Genomic DNA, 22,900 nt, shown 5'->3' with positions numbered 1-22,900 from the left:
AATAAGATGCTGCAGATGTTCTACCAGACGGTTGTGGCGAGTGCCCTCTTCTACGCGGTGGTGTGCTGAGGAGGCAGCATAAAGATGAAGGACGCCTCACACCTGGACAAACTTGTTAGGAAGGCAGGCTCTATAGTAGGAATGAAGCTGGACAGTTTGACATCTGTGGCAGAGCGACGGGAGCTGAGCAGGCTCCTGCCAATCATGGAGAATCCACTGCATCCACTGAACAGTGTCATCTCCAGTCAGAGGAGTAGCTTCAGTGACAGACTGCTGTCACTGTCCTGCTCCACTGACAGACTGAGGAGATTGTTCCTCCCACACACTATACGACTCTTCAGTTCCACCTGGGGGGGTAAATGCTAACATTATTCAAAGTTATTGTCTGTTTTTACATGCATTTTTATTACTCTTTAATTTAATATTGTTTTTTTTGTATCAGTATACAGCTGCTGGATTATGTGAATTTCCCTGTTGGAATTAATAAAGTATCTATCTATCTATCTATCTATCTATCTATCTATCTATCTATCTATCTATCTATCTATCTATCTATCTATTAGACAGGAGTCTATGATGTTTGCTGATGACACTGTGATCTGTAGCGATAGTAGGGAGCATGTTGAGAAAAACCTGGAGAGGTGGAGATATGCTCTGGAGAGGAGAGGAATGAAGGTCAGTAGGAACAAGACAGAATACATGTGAGTAAATGAGAGGGAGGTCAGTAGAATGGTGAGGATGCAAGGAGTAGAGTTGGCGAAGGTGGATGAGTTTAAATACTTGGGATCAACAGTACAGAGTAATGGGGATTGTGAAAGAAAGGTGAAAAAGAGAGTGCAGGCAGGGTGGAATGGGTGGAAAAGAGTGTCAGGAGTGATTTGTGACAGACGAATATCAACAAGAGTGAAAGGGAAGGTCTACAGGATGGTAGTGAGACCAGCTATGGTATATGGGTTGGAGACAGTGGCACTGACCAGAAATTAGGAGACAGAGCTGGAGGTGGCAGAGCTAAAGATGCTAAGATTTGCACTGGGTGTGACGAGGATGGACAGGTTTAGAAATGAGTACATTAGAGGGTCAGCTCAAGTTGGACGGTTGAGAGACAAAGTAAGAAAGGTGAGATTGCGTTGGTATGGACATGTGCAGAGGAGAGATGCTGAGTATATTGGGAGAAGGATGCTAAGGATAGAGCTGCCAGGCAAGAGAAAAAGAGGAAGGCCTAAGAGGAGGTTTATGGATGTGGTAAGAGAGGACATGCAGGTGATGGGTGTAGCAGAACATGATGCAGAGGACAGAAAGATATGGAAAAAAATGATTCGCTGTGGCAACCCCTAATGGGAGTAGCCAAAAGAAGAAGATTATTTAAATGAAGTTAAAGTTTTATCTGTATAATATAATAAACATATTTTGCTGCATTTCATCTTAAAAATGATATCATCATCATATGTAAATACGTGCTTTATAAAGTGGCTCAGGTTTTGCAATATTATAACTGTATCACAAGCTTACAGTGAGGTAATTGTACTTATAAGTAAAAAGTGTTCTACAAGGAGCACTTGACTGACTGATTGCGTGCGTTCATAGTTCTTTGGATGAAACTGTTTCTGAACCATGAGGAAAGGCTCTGAAGTGTTTGCCCTATGAGAGCAGTTCAATAGACAGCATGGCTGAGGCAGCATGTGCTAGATGCTGTATACCAATAATTCTCTTTCTGGTCAGCTGCTGTAGAGCTGTGATTCCCCACTCAGATACAGTGATATAAATACTCTGAGTGGTGCAGTGAGAGGAATATGGAAAAAGATGATCCACTATGGCAACCCCTAACGGGAGCAGCTGAAAGAAGAAGACGGTGCAGTGAGACTAACAACGCTAAAGCAGCTATGGTATTTAGAATAGTTTGACCATTCTGTGGACCATTATATTGTTACAGGTTAATTACAATCAGATTCATTAAACTAATAAACAATATGCAGTTAATTTCAGTGTATTTATAAAGCCGAGTCAGTGATGTAGATCTAAAAAAGAAAGGGAAACCACACTGGAACAGTAGCACTGCTTTGACGCTGAGTGCTGCCAGTTTGCAAAACCAAGTGGAGAACAAAATCATTAGGCAAGCACTAGTGAAGAACCCCAAAGCAAAGTGGAAGAAAGCCCAGCCAAAGAATACCTAGTGGCTCAGCCTTGAAGTCGACAGCAAGAAAATGTGCTACACCTGGGGATAGCTCAAAAAATTAGAACAGGTTACAGGACTATGGTAAACTGCTGTTGATGGCCGTTGTCCCAGGATGGGCTTATGTAAGTAAGAAAATTCAACACAAGTAGCAAAAAAATTAAGTTAATGGAGGCTAATGGCGCCTCAGTAGGGCTAGTGTAATGATAACTTCATAATGTGAGAAAACAGCTAAAATGTGACCATTTTTTATTCATAAAATGTCAATATGTCAGATTATTTACATGGGTGAATTGAAATGTTTATCCATTTTCTGAACCTTGTTATTCAATTACAATATAGGAAGCTGAAGTTCCGGGCACAAGGCAGAAACCAGCCACTCTGTTATAAAGGAGTATCATGTACATACGTACTGTACTATATATTCAATCAGGCTAGACAAGGTTAGAGTCCCTAAACTACCTAATGTGCATGTTTTTGGTAGGAAGTGGAGGTACTCTGAGAAAATCTAGACAGGCACTGAGAAAACATGCAGTCTTCAAGCAGATAGTGACGAAACCAGGACTTGAAAGGCAGGGGTCAACTGCTCTGTCACCGACAGGCTAAAAATCACATCATTGTGCTGCCCTAAACAAAAGGGCAAAGGTTAATTCAATTGCTCAGTCAGTTTTTAGTTTTTATATCACCTTCAATAGTGAGAAGAATTAATGAATGTTTTGGAAAGCAAATAGTGAGACTAAAGGACATGATAAAATGCATTACATGGATATGACAAAGATTGAAATAAAATGTGTGGGATTTTAAATATAGGAAACAAGGTTATTGTTGGACAGAATTTTTAGGCACAGCCAGGGCGTTGAGGGGGTCCAGTTTGGTGGGCTCAGGATTGGGTCCCTGCTTTTTGCAGATGATGTTCTCCTGTTTGCTTCATCAAGACGTGATCTTTAGCTCTCTCTGGATTGGTTCGCAGCCGAGTGTGAAGCGGCTGGGATGGAAATCAGCACCTCCAAATCCGAGACCATGGTCCTCTGCTGGAAAAGGGTAGAGTGCCCTTTCAGGGCTGGTAGTAAGATCCTGCCCCAAGTGGAGGAGTTCAAGTATCTTGGGGTCTTGTTCACGAGTGAGGGAAGATTGCCGATTGCAGGCGGATCGGTGCGCCATCTGCAGTGATGTGGGCTCTACATCGGTCTGTTGTGGTGAAAAAGGAGCTGAGCCGTAAGGGAAAGCTCTCAATTTACCAGTTGATCTACGTTCCTACTCTCACCTATGGTCATGGGCTGTGGGTAGTGACCGAAAGAATGAGATTGTGAATACAAGTGGCTGAAATGAGTTTCCTCCGCAAGGTGTCAGGGCTTTCCCTTAAAGACAGGGTGAGAACCCCAGTAATCCGGTAGTAGCTCAGAGTAGAGCCACTGCTCCTCCACATCGAGAGGAGTCAGATGAGGTGGCTCGGGCACCTGATCAAGATGCACCCTGGATGCCTCCCTGGTGAGGTGTTCCACGCACGTCTAACTGGGAGGAGGCCCTAGGGAAGACCCAGAACATGCTGGAGTGACTATGTCTCTCAGTTGGCCTGATAACGCCTCGGGATTCCCCCAGAAGAGCTAGAAGAAGTGGCCGGGGAGAGGGAAGTCTAGGCTTCTCTGCTCAAGGTGCTGCCCCCCCTACCCAATCTCGGATAAGCGGAAGAGGATGGATGGATGGATAGATGGATGGAGGTTATTCATGATCCAGATAATCAGGCCTTATTTCATTATTTGGCATGTCAAAAGAAGACTGACCTTTAGATTGTTCTCTCTATCTTTCCTTTCTCATGTTTGTTCTCTGTCTCCCATTTCCTGTAGTTACACCTACAGTACCCAGGTTTGCCTTGATTATTTCTTCAAGAATGTTGTCCAGTATAGCTGCTTTACCATTCTTTAGCAGCTTTACTGCTTTCCTGATAATATCTTTAAAAGGGCTGTCACAGGTTATAGGCATGTTGGCTAGAAGAATGGTCGGTAGCCTCTTAGTCAACTATAATCCACATTCTTCATCTTTTTTTTGTGCTTCTAATCTAAACACATTTGACTAAAATATAAAAAAAGCATGTGATAAAACTTAGTAATTCTCTGGCTAGTAATTCAGGCAATTAGAGAATGTTCAAGTTGTAACTAAATGCCAATGAACATCCTCTACATTATTTTTTTTATTATAAATATTCAAAACTATACATCTAGCAACCCAAACCCATTTAATCCAAATACAGCTTGGCAGCATCAAATGCAAAACAGACTTTAACCCTGGACAGTGCAGTGGTCCATTGGAGTGCACATTCCATAATTATTCATTCTAATTTTACCTGAATTAGATTGAGTATTTGACTATGAACAGAAACTTCAGGTTGGTTATTGACATTACACATAACCATGACCGTGGAGCTCTTGAATGAAAAGCTAACAAATATACCTGACTACGCCACATCAAAAAAAATGAACAAATGCCACAAAAAGGTTTGGGGTAGCCACCCCATGTAATGTAAGTTGGGTTCAAAAAAAGACTTGAGAAATCGTTTTTTCACACTATCAGAGGAAGTGAGGTCAGCAGGGTTGGAACTGGAAATGAAGTCATCTGGGCCAGAACAGGAAGTGATGTCATCAGGTCTGAAACTGGAAGTGATGTCATCAGGACCAGGCAGAATTTCCAGTAAATGGTCTGAAGAGCAAAGAGAAAAAGGGTTAGTGCACTCCAACACCCCCCTGGTCTGGCGTGGAATTACCCTCATTTGAGACCTATATAATATATAGTCAGTCATTGTCCAACCCGCTATATCCTAACACAGGGTCATGGGGGTCTGCTGGAGAAATTCCCATCCAACACAGGGAGGGTGCACTGCAGGAACAAATCCTGGGCAGGGCGTCAGCACTCTGCAGGGCACACACACCAAGCACACACTAGGGACAATTTAGAATTGCCAATGCACCTAACCTGTATGTCTTTGGACCGTGGGAGGAAACCGGAGCACCCGGAAGAAACCCACACAGACACAGGGAGAACATGCAAACTCCATGCAGGGAACCCAGGTCTCCTTACTGCGAGGCAGCAGTGCCACCGTGCCGCCCATACTATATATATATATATATATATATATATATATATATATATATATATATATATATATATATATATATATATATATATATATATATGTCTGTTTGCTGTGTCTGTGTATAGTAGAATGGTAGAGCCCACTGCATAAACAACTTTGCTGTTCCTGTTTCTATTTGAATAAAGCAGGTTTTGCTAAAATACTGAGACTTGTCTTGTCTGACTTGTCTTTGGGGTGCAAGACACTGACTTATGTGTCACAAGTTGCTCCTGTTCACTTTCTATCTATCTATCTATCTATCTATCTATCTATCTATCTATCTATCTATCTATCTATCTATCTATCTATCTATCTATCTATCTGTCTTATTTCATTATGTTTGTATCTTAATCTGTATTATACTTGTAAAAATAAACAGCACTTGTAAATGCAAGTTCACTATATTCCATCATTTTAATGGATTTGAACATTACATGACAATTTTGTTCAATTTTTTTGTTTTAGTTTTTTATGTATAAGCTTAGCTAAGTGTACTTTTTTTAGAGAGTTTGTGGAATTAAGTGAACTTGCAGAAATGTGTTGCATAATCATTTTCAATGTCAGCATTTTGCAGAACAGGATGTTGAAAAATTGTAAGAGAAAACACAACTTGCTAATTGTGCAAAAACAGCAATGTCCACTTTAAATGCTGTTAAACATATATATTACTGTAATAGAGAATGTATTGCAAACACTTATCGTGGAATTGTGTTCACAAAATTGAAAAAGCGTCTTCTGAAGATTACTTTAAAGATTTGCTAAATGGAAGCTTTCTGACAATTTTGCATTAATCAGAAATAAATTAGCTATTCTCCATTTAGCCATCCATTTCCAACCTGCTGAATCCGAACACAGGGGTCTGCTGGAGCCAATCCCAGCCAACAATCCTGGGCAGGGTGTCAACCCACCGGAGGACACACACAAACATACCAAGCCCAATTCAGAATCGCCAATCCACCTAACCTGCATGTCTTTGGACTGTGGGAGGAAACTGGAGCACCCAGAATAAAAACACACAGACCCGGGGAGAACATGCAAACTCCACACAGGGAGGACCCGGGAAGTGAACTGCGCCACCCTTAGCTATTCTCACTAAATCCAAATATATTTAAAAGCTTTAAGTTTTAGCCTTTTCTTTTGCTGCAGTATGTACACGACACCTATTCAAGACATATTTTTCATTTCATTTATTAAATATTTTTAGCTATTTTGTTTTGAATAGTACATTTCATGTTTTGCATTCCTTTTTGAATTTTACATTTTACTGTTATCTCTATACTGTATCTGTCACTTTGATAAGCACTGCAAGTACACATTAAACAGATTAAAACACATTAAATATGCATATGTGCTTATGTATTTATTTCTTGAAAACATAACCCAGCCTAAATCACAATTTCTGTGCACATTCAAAAATGTGAGCTCATTTTCTGTTTAAATGACTTTGTATATAGAGTTCATTTGATGTTACTACGAAAGCTAATATTGTACCAGTCATGGAATTTCAAGAATCACACCCTCCCTTGCTTAAACACTTCAAGGAAAAACTTATATGTAAAGTTAATAATTAAATACATTTGTAATAGAAGAACAGTTTCAAACTAGCAGTGAACAAACTTGACTCTGCAAAAGGATGAATGAAGGACTACATGGTTATAGGTGAATTTACTTTTTACCTATTTTCAAATGCAAAGTATTAATATTATGTGCCCCCAAACATTGATTTTTGAAACTGCCAGATTGAAAGTTCTGAAATTGGTATAATATAACTTTGTATAATGAAACCAGCCCTGTTACACATTGTTTTTCCATAGGCTGTGGAGTTTTCCTAAGCTATGATAATAGTGTTGCATAGAATAGATAGGCTGTATACACAAAATAATATCCTAGACTTTTAAATTACTCTTCATGCTCTTGCCTCATATAAACATGAGCATCTATCTTTCTTCATACAGCCAACCATTGCCATAAAATGAGTTGTAGGTGCCCCGGAGGATGGATGGGCGTCCCTCCCAGAATGGAAGAGGATTCCTTACCCGGCTGGGGTGCCACAATGGAAGGATGGAATATGTGGGTGCAATACCTGGCTAGGATGCCTTACTATTCCTGTCCTGATCGGGATGCCCAAAGACTACAGAAACCAGCAGGGGAACAGTTCATCCCCTTCCATGCTAGGTGTCAGTGTCCCTCATGTAGAATCCGAGTCTGGACACTGTCAGGGCTGCATGGGAGAACCCTGTCGGGATGCTTGGTGGATGATAAAAGGCGTTGCCAGAGCGTGACCTCCCTGGCTTTCATATAACCTAGAAGTACTTCCAACTGGCTACATCACGTCAGCAGAAGTGTTCCCAAGTTCACTTTAAAAGGAGCCTACTGCCCACTAGGAGTCAGAGTCAGGAGGTAGTGGACAATACTCAGCAGAGGTGGAGACGAACTGACAATTGTTAGCTTACTGTTCTTTATTTGTGACTTATACCTGAGAGTTGAATGAGAAATATGTTTTGGTTGAATAAAAATGTTTTGTTTTTTTTTCACTCAACATCCGGTGAGTTACTGTATGTGGTTTGGGGCTCTCTGGTGCCTCCATGTGGTCACAGTATCTGGAATAACTTCTTATTTTTAATGGTAGGATGGTAGGTGAAGAATGTTTTAAAATTTTCAAAAGTTTACATTCAGCACAATTCTAGAAACTGAACTATACAATATTTACATTTCTCAGAAAACGTGAGCTTCATTCATTAAACAATTTTCTTACAAAACACTGCTCTTACCTGTTGCTGAAGACCACATCCACTGCTTAATGAATTACCCATCCCATCATACATGTATAGATAGGCTACAGTTTTCACAAGTTCATTCATTTAACTTTGGAGCAAAAAGTGACAATGTATCAATTTCTCTTCCAATTCAAAATTTTTATGTTTCTGGCATTTTTTAAAGTAGCATTCTTTGTAATTTGGTCATTAATGACTCCACAAACTGTAAACAAATTAAATGTGCACGAGCATTTTAAATATTATTCTATTGGATAGACTTTTAGTAGTGAACCATACATTCTTCACTCAGTGCTAATTTCAATTCATTTTTGTAACGGAAGTGAAAGACCAATAAACAGCATAGCTTGTGCATCCCACTAGGTGTCACTGGTAGGACAAGAAATCACTTCAAATACTTCCTTGTTGTATCATCTCCATTGTTGTGTCCTAATTTTCAAACAACAAAACATTCAACTACTGTAACATATTTCCACCCAACCTGCTCCTGGTCTGCTGACCTAAATCAAGATGATAAAGAACAGATACCAAACTGGCACAGGGTGCAGGTCAGCATTCCACCTAGAAGGGGGATCTAGTACATCCAAAGATATTCACAAATACACACAAAAACAGTCACTCCAACAAAACCCAGGTCACTTGTGATGAAAATCTAAAAAACATGAGGAAATGCTTGTTATCTCTAGTGTCTAAGCACTAAAGACAAACGTGAAACTGATGTCCAATAATTGTAATGCTGCAATGTCACTTTATTGTCCACCTTACCCAAAGCAGATTCATTCATTCATAAGCAATTTAGAGAGAGTCTGCCAGCATATTTGAAACACACTCCCTGCTCATGTTGCTGGCATGGATGTCTGTGCATCTACAGTAGCAGATTTTCTTTTTCCTTCCCCCAGAGTGTGAATTGTATATGTTCATGCCTTTATCTTACACTTATCTATGCTGTTTGTAATTTACTCCAATTGAAATGACATGCTGTTTATTTTATATAATATTTCAACAATTTAAGTCACTACATAACAAAGATAATAGTATAAATTAAAAAGCACGTAAGTTATTATCAAGGATGGCACTGATTACCAGTGCTTCATCAAAGACCCAGAACCCCGGGTTTGACTTCTGTGTGAAGTTTTCATGTTCTGTCCATCTATGTGTTGATCTTTCTCCTAAATACATGCAGGTTAGACTAATTGATGATTCTCTATTGGCACTTTGTGAATATGAGAATATGTGTAAATGGGCTCTGCAATGGATGTGCCTCACATCCTCATATCCTGGGCTAGTTTCTATCTTGCGCCCCACACTGATATCATTGACTTTGGCTAATCCTGATATAAATGAATTAGGTTTGAAAATGTTATGTAAGACATCTTACCAAATGGTTTTTTGAAATTGTCAAAATTCAAATAGTAACCAATATTCCAGGTTTTCTTCTTTATATAATATTAACATTGAACAACAAATAAATCCTCAAACATACAATCTGTTTTTGGTAGAAAATAACTGAATACATACACAAGGATGAAGGATTTTCAGAAATGGTGAATTTTCATTTCACTTTATTGCATTGGAACAAATATCTCTCCCCCTTAAACAACTAAATGAAATGTTGCTTATTGTGTTATACATAACATAACATAACTGTTTTATATTTACAGTACAACAAATGAGATATTTCACTTGAATTTAAAAACTTTTGATTTTTGAATGCTGTAATAAAATAGACAAATTGAGGACACCCTGTGATGTGAATTCCCTGGCGTATGCGTGTAGGATGGGTGTCACATTCCAAACCAAGTAAGAGGGTCAGCTGCCTAAAAATGGCATCTGACAGCGGCATTCTCATCCTACCAGAGTCTGTAGTCCTCTTGTCAATTTCTCTAACTTTACTAACACAATTCAGAGTATACCAGCTAAGCACGAAAGCAAATCCAGGGCCGGAGAGTTACGTGAAGTTGTTGTCTTAGCTTTGCAAGATTAGAATCAGTCTTTCAGTATACTGTATTTCAGTACAGCAATTAATATTTTTAATGGGAACTCACACAGCATCAAACTACAGGCGAAGAGGGACTCAGCAGTAAATGAAGTACAGAGCAAGAGTTTAGAGGTAGTGTCTGTTATTTTGAGGATCACTTTTACTTTCTAAATTTTTTGTCTTTTAAATGTAAGTGATTGCATCTTATAATTTGCAATCTCGAGTTAATCAATCTACTCTCTATATATAAAATCCTAAGCCTAAAAGTGCAATGATTTTGTGCAACGATTTTATGTGACGTTTGTATGTAACGTTTTTTTTAAATTGGGCTTATTTTAAAACCAACATATATATGTTTGGTATCATTCCTTTCAGAATTTATCGAACTTTAAGCTGATGTTGGTAGATTTTCGTATTCTTATTCTGTTTTTAAATTATAAACTAAAAAATATCAAGAACTCATGTGCCGTGAGACAAGACTTTGAGCCAAAAGATTTAACTATGCCCAGGGTCGGAAAAAAAAAGACAAAGAGTAGGACAGCTGCTGTACAGGCTTTTAAATGTTTGAAGTGCCATGCGAGATGCAGATTTCGCAGCATGGCAGCAGCAGCAAGCCAGCAGCTGATCGAGCAAAGAGGAGGTTAAAAAAAAAGTATTTGTTTCCCATTGTATCAACATTTAAGAGGGGGTTTCAAAGGTATTTTGAGCCCCCCTCTACACAACGTGAGCGGCAGAGACATGAAGTGGCTGGCACGTAGCACAGGGGGGTTGGCGAGTGACGTGAGCAGGGGGAACCCCCTAGTTTTAAAATAAATCTTTATGTTCACATCAGAGCTCAGAACGCTGCCTTACATGCCTTTTTCCATTTATCCTGTTGCACAGCTGCCCTCTGGTCCTAATTGGGATCCTGAGGTGGTTCATCGTGTGGTGGGGGAGTGCATGCTCCCTCATTTTCCTAACCTGCTTATCCAGGCCAGGTTTGTGGGGTGGCTGAAGACTATTGAATTAGTCATCAAGTAGAAGGCTGGAACAACTCCTGAGCTAGACACTAGTCTATCAAAGGGTAAACACAAACACACAAGGACCAAAGTAGCAACTCATATCCACCTTGCATGCCTATGGATTGTGTATTTTGAGAGATTTATATGCAGTTTGTTAATTTAACTGCAATATCTGTAAAAATATATTCCCTGAGTTTTTACTTTCTCGTATACGAAGTATTGGGAACGTATTGTCCAAAGATTCGTTTTTAATGAATCTCGACGTTTTAGACCTCCCCGACTTTACAAAGTATAGGCAAAGTATTGGAATCCTCCAAAAATTACATTTCGAAATTTTAATGAATCTCGACGATTTAGACCTCTCTGAGTCCGCAAATACAATTTTTGAAATTATGTCTGTGTGTCTGTGCGTGTGTGCGTATATGTAAACACGATAGAGTACGCGTTCACTTAGATCAACCAAATTTTGCATATACTGTAAGTATTAGGTAAAAAACATTGATTTTTTTTATCAACTTTTGGGCTATTTCCTTTAACCGGAAGTGGTACATTACCTTTTATTCATGCTGCTGCAGAGTCCGATTTATTCATATTTACTTTTATATTGCTCAATATCTTATTAATCTGATTTGTTGTTGATTGTTCATTAATGTACACAATATAAAAATATAATCATTGTCTTGCGGTTTACTCCTCAAATATCTGAAAGTCTAGGGGAGGCCACTCCCTATTTTTTCATTAGTACAGTATGAGTGTTTATTAAGTAACATAATTTAACCTGTTTTGGATAGCTAAACATGCCCATCATTTCTGAATATCCTCCATGTAGCACAAACACGACATTCCTTTGCAGACGGCATACAATAATGAACATAAAAGATGGAAGGGATTTTTCATAGAAGTATTTTAAAATATTTTAGTGCAACTATAGTCTGAGCTACTTAGTTAACTAGCAAAACGTTTTACATGTACAAGTGAGAAGAGCTATCTTTACAATAGATCGGTGATTCGTTTTGATAAATAGTCTATATTAAACGTGTAAATTACCAAAGAAATTTAGTTTTTCTGAATGGGGGAAAACTGGCTAAACCAGTTCCCCTAAACCAGGGGTGCCCATTGCGTCAATCGGGGTCGACCGGTAGATCGCAAAGGTAGTGCAGGTAGATCGCGTTGCATTAAAAAAAAACACATATCCTCCCTATGGCATTTGCCACTTGATTGACATACAGGCTACTGGTCATCCCGCACGCACGGTCAAACGCGCGAGCTACTGCAAAACTCCGGCTATCTAAGTGATCTAGTTAGCCTTACAATTTATATCGACTAAAGGAGGAATTTTAAAAAATTGTTTTGGATATAGGCTGAATGTGGAATTGGAAGAGGATTTTTTTTCTCACAATCGAAGTGCGTTTGTCTGACGCCCGAGGTTCAATCCCCGATGAGGGGTGCAGTGGAGTGTGTACCCCTGATGAGCCCAAAATAGGTCGAGACATGTAGCGTACTCTTTGCATTATTTGACAGTTAACTATGTGACATTCTATGATCTGCTTCTCGCAACTGAGAGGGCACACGTGGCGGATGTTTGTCGACTTGCAGACCAACCATATATACCATATATATAGCATTTGAATGTAGGTAGATAATTTCAGCCTGATCATTTTAAAAGTAGCTTGCAAGCCGAAAAAGTGTGGGCACCCCTGCCCAAAACCCTAACATTCCACACTCCCCAATCACAAATCTCCTCCAAGCACTGTCACAAACAGCCCCAACTCTCACCGCTGTACATCTTTTAAGAGCCCGAGGTTTATCGCCATATTTTACGTAATTCGTCAGACAACTTACACAAATATAAAACTTGAAAATTTAAATTTAAGTCTGTCGAGTTAAGATTAAAACGAATACTGAGACCCACCATTCAATACTATTATGTGCTTGTTATTCGACAAAGAAACTGTTGGAGCAGTTCCAGTATGTCAGACATAACCCATCGATCCCATCTAACCTGCGGTGTGCCGTCACAGGTAATAAACTTCGCACTTAAACCGCACGGGTACGAAGCCGCCTTGCCCAGCCTTATTGAGGAAGCTCAACCTGTCAAACCGGGTGGCGGAAATAGTAACACTGCTCATTCTTAAGTCTGTGAGGATGAATAGCTTTTAATGTGCAGGTGGTTGCCGACTGGACAGGTGCGGAGGGGCACGGCTTCAGATGACAAGTACAGGTACGGTGTCGCATTCCGGAACAGGTAAGAAGGCCACCAGCACAGCAACGGGACAATCACAGCACCAACCATGACGCGGAGAAACTTTTTCGGACTCTTTCGGAAACTGACACATGGACCTAAGTACACCCTCGTCGATAATGAAGCGCATAATCACACGGTAAGTAAGAATAAAGAACGAAGAATAAAACTGGACCCTAGTCCTCATTTAAAGCCAGGTAGGAAACCTATCCACTTAATAGCCTCGAGCGAAGGCTGGATACTAACGGGGTTAAGAACTTAAAGTGTCGAGTGCGGCAAGCTGAAACCTGCATAGCACGATATGTGTGTCGCGCTGCCCAAGTATATTTTAAACGACGTTTTACACAACCTTCTAGCTTTTTAGTTGGCAGCACCGAGCGGAAGGCAGGAAACAGTAGTGGAAAACTCACTCACCTAGAGACATATTTACAGACAATAACGCCAACGTCTTCGGAGTGTGGGGGTAACCCCCTGTACCTATGTGAACATTCTATTATTAGACATAGTCTGTGAATACTCGAATACGGTGGGCACGAGCTTGCCCTGCAGTAGGGCGCCAATTTAACAGAGAGAGTCATTCACGGTCTGTAGTCTAACGTTTCTTTGTTGTGTTGGAGATAAATTGACTACAAACATTTAAACATACCCGAGATAGCGCGATCGAGTTTGTGTCTCAACGTGAAAACGATAATTGTTGACGTTATCAGTTAGCTCGCTAAGTTCCGTTTTGTTTGAGCACTCTTGACGCGAGGCGCTATATAAAATTCTGACTGGTTGATTCGTACTGTAGATTGAACGGTCTTGTGGTACAGGCAAGAACTGAAAATATGCAGTTTTAGGTGCGTGCCAGGACAAACAAATTCCATCTCACCATCCATCCATCCATTTCAGAAGAGGAATTTCTACATTACAGCGTCATGGAGATAGCATGTTAACTAATAATGTCATTTTCTAACCCGCTGAATCCAGACCAGGGTCTCAAGTCTATCCCAGATAGCACAGGATGCTAGGTAGGAACAAACCCTGAGCAGGGTGCCAGTCCATTAGAGGGCAAACACACACCAGGGCCAATTTACCAGTTCACTTAACCTGCATGTCTTTGGTCAGTGGGAGAAAACTGGAGCACCCAGACACAAGGAAAAAAATGCAAACACCTTGGCGGGAAGGTCCTGGATGCAGAACCTAGTCTCCTTAAAGGAAGGCATCAATGCTACTACTGTACCACTATGCCATCTCAAGTTAACTGCTGCTACTGAAATATCTAACAACTGGAATAAATGATAATAGCAATCAATAATTGCAACAGCAAAGCAGGAATATTTACAGGTTTTCTTTTCTCAAAATGTTATCATTTTTTGGCCGTTACAAGGCAGCATTATCATATGTGAATCTGTCTATAAATTTTATGAACCCATTGTCTTCAGTATGCAATCTTACACTGTTGTAGCAGTAACCAAACCCAATTCAGGATTTGATGCCAGTCTATAAAAGGCACAGTGAAGCTTTTATTATATAAAGTAGGATCAACTAGGTCATTGGAATTATAAAAACTCATATCACCCCATGGTGGGCATCTGGTTTGGTGTGCAGGGATATAGGGAGTAAATGGGTTAATCAGTTATGTTGAATATACAGTAAATCTCACCTTAAACATTTGCAAAGCATGGCTTGATACACCAACAACATTTGTTTGCCTCAGAACAGTCATTCAGTAATTGCTTATCACAATACTGGACTGGACGCAAGGAACAATTGTTATATGTAAGTCATACCCCTCATACACTCATTCTCACACCCAGTCATATTCATATCAGGGCAGTGTAGATCTTTGGATTGTGGGATGAATGTGAAGTTCCAGGGAAGATACATAAAGACATAGAGAGAACATCAATTCCACACAAACAGTGACAAAGACTAGGCATTATGATTAGTATAGCTAAAACAAAACATAACAATTAGAGGATCAAAGTACAAATATGAACATTTATAATGGAAGTGGGGTGAGTTGAGTTTTAAGGTATGATTTAAATGTGGGGTGGCGCAGTGGTAGCGCTGCTGCCTTGCAGTTAGGAGACCCGGGTTCGCTTCCCGGGTCCTCCCTGCGTGGAGTTTGCATGTTCTCCCGTGTCTGCGTGGGTTTCCTCCGGGTGTTCCGGTTTCCTCCCACAATCCAAAGACATGCAGGTTAGGTGGATTGGCGATTCTAAATTGGCCCTAGTGTATGCTTGGTGTGTGTGTGTCCTGTGGTGGGTTGGCACCCTGCCCAGGATTGGTTCCTGCCTTGTGCCCTGTGTTGGATGGGATTGGCTCCAGCAGACCCCCGTGACCCTGTATTCGGATTTAGTGGGTTAGAAAATGGATGGATGGATTTAAATGTGGCCACTGATGGATCTTCAATGAACAGTTCTTTTGTAATATAGCAGGAATGTCAGTGCAGAGTATTACATAAATGGGTCTTTGATTTAATGAAATGGTTGGCTTCATTGGATCTTAGGTGTGTGACAGACTGGCATGAAGTATGTAATGATGACACATGATTTGAGGTGTTGGGATTATCAATTTTGTAAATTATTAATTAATCACATAGTTCATTAATGTAAAAGAAGCACATTTAACCAGTTGAGGAGAAAATGTTTGTTATGTATAACCCTGATAGAAGTATTGTGAAAGTGTAATCTGCTGACACTTTGATTAGAAACATCATTGAAAATGATTGACACCCTAGGCAGAGAAAAAGACACAATGCAACTCCTTCTGGCCTTCTCTATACTTCTCCATCAACACCCTCAGAGCAAACATCGCATCTGTGGTGCTCTTTCTTGGCATGAAATCATACCGCTGCTCACTAATCATCACCTCACTTCTTAACCTAGCTTTCACTACTCTTTCCCATAACTTCATGCTGTGGCTCATCAATTTTATCCCCCCGTAGTTACTACAGCTCCACATATCCCCTTTATTCTTAAATATCAGCACCAGTACTTCTCCACTCCTCTGACATCCTGTTACTTTCCAAGATTCCATTAAACAATTTGGTTAAAAACACCACTGCAATCTCTCATAAACACCTCCATGCTTCCACAGGTATGTCATCTGGACCAATGGCTTTTCTATTCTTCATCCTCTTCATAGCTTTCCTTACTTCCTCCTTGCTAATCTGTTGCACTTCCTGATTCACTATCTCCACATCATCCAACCTCTTCTCTCTCTCGTTCTTTTCATTCATCAGCCTCTTAAAGTATTCTTTCCATCTGCTCAACACTCTCCTCGCTTGTGAGTTTGTTTCCATTTTTATTCCTTATTACCCTAACCTGCTGCACATCTTTCCCAGCTCGGTCCCTTTGTCTAGCCAATCAGGTCCTTTTCTCCCTCCTTAGTGTCCAACCTCTCATACAACTTATCATACGCCTTTTCTTTAGTCTTCGCCACCTCTCTCTTCGCCTTGCACCTTATCTTTTTGTACTCTTGTCTACTTTCCGCATCGCTCTGACTATCCCACTTCTTCTTTGCCATCCTCTTCCTCTGTATACTCCTCTGCACTTCCCATTCCACCACCAGGTTTCCTTTTCCTCCTTTCTCTGTCCAGCTGTCACGCCAAGCACCCTTCTTGCTGTCACCCTTACTACATCTGCTGTAGATTCCCAACTGTCTGGTAACTCTTCACTACCACCCAGTGCCTATCTCACCTTCTTCCTAAGCTCAACCTTGCAGTCTTCCTTTTTCAACTTCCACCATTTGATCCTTGGCTCTGCCCTCACTCTCTTCTTCTTCGTGATCTCCAGCGTCATCCTACAAACCACCATCCTAGGCTGCTTAACTACACTTTCCCCTGCCACCACTTTGCAGTCTTCAATCTCCTTCAGATTGCTCTTCTGCACAGGATGTAATCTACCTGTGTACATCTTCCTCCATTCTTGTACGTAACCCTATGTTCCTCCCTCTTCTTAAAATACATATTCACCACAGCCATGTCCATCCTTTTGGCAAAATCCACTATCCTTTGACCTTCTTCATTCCTCTCCTTGACACCATACCTACCCATCACCTCCTCGTCTCCTCTGTTCCTTTCACCAACATGTCCATTGAAATCTGCTCCAGTCACGACTTTCTGTCCCTTGGGTACACTGTTCATCACTTCATCCAACTCACTCCCAAAATCTTCTTTCTCATCCATTGTACACCCAACTTGCGGTGCATATGCACTAACAATATTCATCATCACACCTCCAATTTCCAGCTTAATAATCATTACTCTGTCTGACACTCTTTTCACCTCCATAACACTCCTGACATACTGTTCCTTCAAAATAACCCCTACTCCATTTCTCCTCCTATCCACACCATGATCGAACAATTTGAATCCACCTCCGAATTACCTGGCCTTACTCCTCTTCCATTTAGTCTCTTACATGCACAATATATCAACCTTCCTTCTTTCCATCATATCTGCTAACTCTCTCCCCTTACCAGTGATACTGCCAACATTCAAAGTTCCTGCCCTCAGTTCCACTCTCTTTACCTTCCTTCTTTCATCCTGTCTCCGAACACGTTTCCCCCCTCTTCTTCTCCTTCTTCTTCTTCGGCCAACAGTAGCCCAATTTCCGCTACACCCTGTTGGCTAACAGTACTGGTTGCAGTCGTTGTTAACCCGGGGCTCGACAGATCCGGTACAGAAATTTGTATTGTTGTCCACATATTGATTTGGCAAAATTTCACACCGGATGCCCTTCCTGATGTAATCCTCCCCATTTTTCCGGGCTTGGGACCGGTTTGTGCATCCCCTGTGGCTGGGGTACTTCCATAATAAGTGTTGATTCATGAAAATGAAATGTTTCATAAACATTTTACAGTCTTAGTGTGCTGTACATTGTGTACATTTTACAATGGCAAAACCTTGAAGGTGTGTGATGTTTGTGTTTGCAAATGAGTAAAACTGGCTAGTTTTAAACATCTCCATCTTAGTCAACAAAACAGAAGAACACATAAAGAAATGCTATCTATATATGCAAAGTATTTCCTTGAACATGTGCAGTAAATAAATTACTTCTCAGGAAGAGAATCTACACACCTATTGTAGAGGCATTTTTGAAGATTTGTTGGCCCAATTTGAAAGTTAAATGCTGCCCTTTTTAATTTTAGTGATACTCATTTGTACCGTCATCCTTAAGGCAATTCTGTTTCTAGCTTTTATGTATCTGAGCAGTTGTCATAAAGTAGTTTCCATGATTCATCAAGAAAATTAATTAATATGTATTTGTTCAATTTTTATGATGTATCTAGTTGTCCCCTGCGGCTCTGCCCATGTAGTAGTGAAACAGGACAAATTTTAAAAATCAATAAAAAAAAAATGTAATTCTGGCCAAGCGGGAGGTAGGTACATTCCAACGTCAAACCTTGGCACTGTATCTGATAGTGTTCAGCTCTGATGGGAGAGAGTCCCCCACATGGGGAGAAAAGCATGTGGCTGTGATATTTCTGGCAATCAGCAACTACCCTCTAAAAGCTCTGATCTCTTTCTCAAAAATGTCAAACGATACTCCTTTACAATCTGTAGATGATAATATCTGTTGAACAAATTGCTGGCTAATGGGAGGCAAGGTGCGCTCCACACTGGGTTGAGAGGTTGACCGATTTGAATGGAGGCTGGTGCGTGAGTGAGGATGGCCCCTCCCCCATCCCGTTGGCCTGCAGCTGCTCTCTTGGATTCATGCAAATAAATCGGTACCGCAAGTGAATTATGATGCTTAGTGCGATGAGAGAAGTTGCAAAATCACCCGGAATGTTCAAGCAAATTATAGAATAAAATCTGATCTAATTCCGTTAAGTAGTTTAGCTGATAGACATACAGACAGACAGACAAATAGACGTTGGATGTTTTATATACTGTGGTGGGCTGGTGCCCTACCCGGGGTTTGTTTCCTGCCTTACGCCCTGTATTGGATGGGATTGACTCCAGCAGACCCCCGTGACCCTGTAGTTAGGATATAGCGGGTTGGATAATGGATGGATGGGTGTTTTATATATATGTTCCAGGGGAGCATCCATGGGCTCCTCAGTACCTCCCCCGGGATGCTTGGTGGCAGCCTTCCTGGCAGACGATGGTGCTGCAGTTTCCCGCAGGGCTTTATGGGAGATGGAGTTCTCCACAGCCCTGTTGAGATCTGGGGTTGCTGCCAGGGGGTGCTGCATGGATCCCGGAGCCAGCCTGATCAACTCTACAGCCCCGCCTGGAAGTGCAACCAGGAACAGGTGATCAAGCACCTCAAGCACTTCTGGGTGGGCTATAAAAAGGACCAGCCACCACTCAGAGCCAGAATCAGGAGGAAGAGGACGAGGTTACCTGGGAGGAGTGGTGGTGCCAGAAGAAGGGTTGTTTGTGTTGAGTTAAGTGCTTTTGGGACTGTGTATTGCCTGTGGGGTTCATGGAGAAAACGTGAAGAGAAATAAAAGTCTTGTGTATTGTGTATTTTTACACGTGCCGGGTCAGGCACTATACAGTGTTCAGTTCACTATATATATATATATATATATATATATATATATATATATATATATATATATATAGAGAGAGAGAGAGAGAGAGAGAGAGAGAGAGAGAGAATTAGAGGCTGAATTTATTTGTGGCTCAGACAAATTATTGCCTGGAAAGTCAGTTTTGCTCCCTGCTCAATAATTAAAAATAAACAGAGCTCTTTACCACCAAACAGCTGGTAATATTTTATGTACAAAATAAGTTTGATCTGTAAATTATTATTTTTTCATGAGCTGAAACACATAGCTTTAGATTTTGATCTTAATTGGGATTTTGTTTGTTTATTTATTTAGTATGACATCACTGCTCCCTGAACCCGGGACCGATAGTCATATACCGAGATGGATTAGTGCAATAAGAGCTGAAACAAACAATTGTTAGTGTAAATGATGTTCAGTGCTTTTATTTAAAAAATAATTTATAAAACATATTGCAGTTCAGTTCAATAAAGAAATATATAAATATTCCAATAAAATCCAGTGCCTTATCATCTGCCGGATCCCTGGTAGCCCCATGATTGTTCCTGCTGTCCACTGTGCAGCAGATGTGATCAAGTCCACCCCAGGAAAACCCCTCACTCAGCTCCACTATTGGGTTTTCTCTGACCACTTTGCCAGGATCTAATACTACAGAATTCATTCGATTCTGCTCTTTTGTCTTTTCTTCTTCTTACTTCCTTGATTGTCATCTCTCCTTTTGTTCTTTCCTTTTCATTTTATTTCCCAGGCTCCTTTTATACTTTGTGGATAAATGCGCACAGCCTGAAGACTTGAGCAGTGTCATTGGAAAATTGAAATGAAATGAAAAGCACCCACAAGCCCGAGCCATACTGAATCAATGACTAAAAGACTCACACTGCCATGGACCCTATACTCACTTCATCACAGTACTGTCTCATTATCCAGTGTTCTAGGTTTCAGTTTTGTACTCTCTGTCTGTATGGAGTTTATTTGTTCTCCCCACATCTCTTTAAATTTACCAGTCACATCCTCAATATGTTTCTTAGACTAAACAGAAATTCTAAACTACCTGCATGTATTTGAGTAGACCCTACAATGGATTGCCATCCCATTAAGGATTTTTTCCTCCCTTGTGATGAATTCTTGTCTGGGTAAACTTCAGGCACAGGTGACCCTGAATGTTATTAAGTAGGTTTAAGAAGTAACATTATGTTATAATAATGTAGAAAGGATGATAAATAACAGGAGAACATTCAGTCCATCAAGCTGTTTTGGTTAGCTAATGGATATGTTGTCTTACAGCTGGTTTGTAACTTAGTTTTATTTTAGTCTTGTGCATAATTCTTTGCTCTTTTTAAATGAATAGGTAACCTAGGAAAGATGTCAGTCTCACATTCTGCTACTCACAGAAGTCACTCGTTAATGTGGCATCTGGGTTCAGAAGTTGCAAAAGCCTAAAATATTAATTTCTTACGAAAATCTTGCTCTACATTTGTCCTGAATTGTTCTGGGCCATGATCTCACTTGAACTGAATTGACAATTCTATATCTCCTTTAACTGAACTTAGTTTTTTATACAGTAGCATTTACTGTTTCTGTTGTGTACAAAAATATAGTTAGTAAAATCGTATCCAGTATCTCAAACAAATTTACAGCTGATTAATGAGGAAAGACAAATAAATCTAGGGGTAGTTCATTTATTGTCTCTTGAAGGCCAAACACATACATTATACAGTACCAAGCTGACCTAACAATGCGCATTTAGACTGTAATAGAATACCAAAGTCATCGAGCAAATCAATGCAAGAACATCCAAGTTTCATACTCCATTCCAGAAAATGAGAGAAATACTATTATTGCCATTTTACCTTTTTTATGCCAATGTAAGTTGTTGATGAAAAAGAATATTACAGTCATATAATCAACTACAAGAATCCATGTTCTACGTATGTTGCTGATGTGTTTTTGGGAATGTACTTGAGGAATTACTACTTGTTTTTGTTTAATAAACAATGATCATATAACAGCTAAGAGGTAGTAACTGTTGGTTCACTATGAACTCACATTACATGATTTGCAAGTTATAAAATGTGTTCTGGTTTTGGCAGTGGTCCAAGAACTACTGAGCATTTTCTAAGGAATGTAATGGTCTGTTTCAAATCGGTAAAATAAATATGATATGCTTAAATTCAATGTATGGTAAGCCAAACAAAGTGAGGCTTAGTCGGAGAGTATTTTAGAAAATTCTCTTAAACTGCTTAACTGTTACAAACTCCACCACTTGTGCACAAGACCATTAGACTAATGGAACAATTACTGTTATTTTAATATAGTTTATTTTTTTTTCTCTTACTACTGATATTGTATGCCATGTTAATTTTGGTTACTGCTACAGGTTTATTGAACAACATGAGTTGCCTAATCAATAATTTTTTTTTTTTTCTGATAAAGCAGAATGAAGAGCTTGAGGAACTTAAAGTGTTGAAGAATGATGATTCAGTTATTGCAGTACCTATGAAAGAAGCCAGTTTGAAAAGTATAGAAGAACTAGCCAGTGATTTACAGGTAATATACACTAGCTGTACATTTAGTACTTTGGTAAGAACCCTTTTCTTTTTTACTTTTTGCCATTCATACTACACTCAAGTGAGCTGGGATGAGAGTTTTTATAAAAACACTGATACTGTGTAGTGTTCAAGCAAAGGAATTATAAAGTATGTTGTAGCCTGGATTAACTTTAAAATTTGTACTGATATACAGAGTTAAGATACTCCTTATTCTATTAAAACTTAAAGTGACTTGCATTGAACACTGTTGAACCATGACAGTCATGAGCATATATTACTTAAACTGCTTCAGCTATCCTAGCAGGTTATGAAGTATTAGTCTTGTCACATAATACATAAATACTGCAAGAAAAGTGGCATAAATATTGCTCAGATATACATACATTCGAAAAGCACTGTAATAGATCAGAGGTATTGGAGTCTAAGAAACCTGGATTTCACTTTCAATAACAAACTGTGCCATAAACAAAACATTTTTGTCCATTTAAGCATTTAATCCAAAGGCATGCCATCATTAGTGAGGGTCTTTTACTATTTACTACTTGTAAA

At 39.9% G+C, this 22,900-nt stretch overlaps 1 protein-coding gene across 1 annotated transcript in view; it reads left to right on the top strand.

The window, feature by feature from the left end:
- The first annotated feature begins 13,120 nt into the window (after positions 1-13,120).
- Positions 13,121-22,900, top strand: part of LOC120535551 (calcium-transporting ATPase type 2C member 2-like) — a 98,374-nt gene continuing 88,594 nt past the window's right edge. Inside the window, exons 1-2 of the mRNA XM_039763471.1 lie at positions 13,121-13,431; positions 22,236-22,349. Coding sequence (XP_039619405.1) covers positions 13,342-13,431; positions 22,236-22,349 — 204 coding nt within the window. The 5' untranslated portion in view covers positions 13,121-13,341. The remainder of the gene's footprint in view (positions 13,432-22,235; positions 22,350-22,900) is intronic.

The sequence above is a fragment of the Polypterus senegalus genome, chromosome 9, assembly GCF_016835505.1.
Source record: "Polypterus senegalus isolate Bchr_013 chromosome 9, ASM1683550v1, whole genome shotgun sequence".
Lineage (NCBI taxonomy): Eukaryota > Metazoa > Chordata > Cladistia > Polypteriformes > Polypteridae > Polypterus > Polypterus senegalus.
Note: the sequence above shows the minus strand (reverse complement) of the source record. Positions and strands in the feature narration are given on the sequence as shown.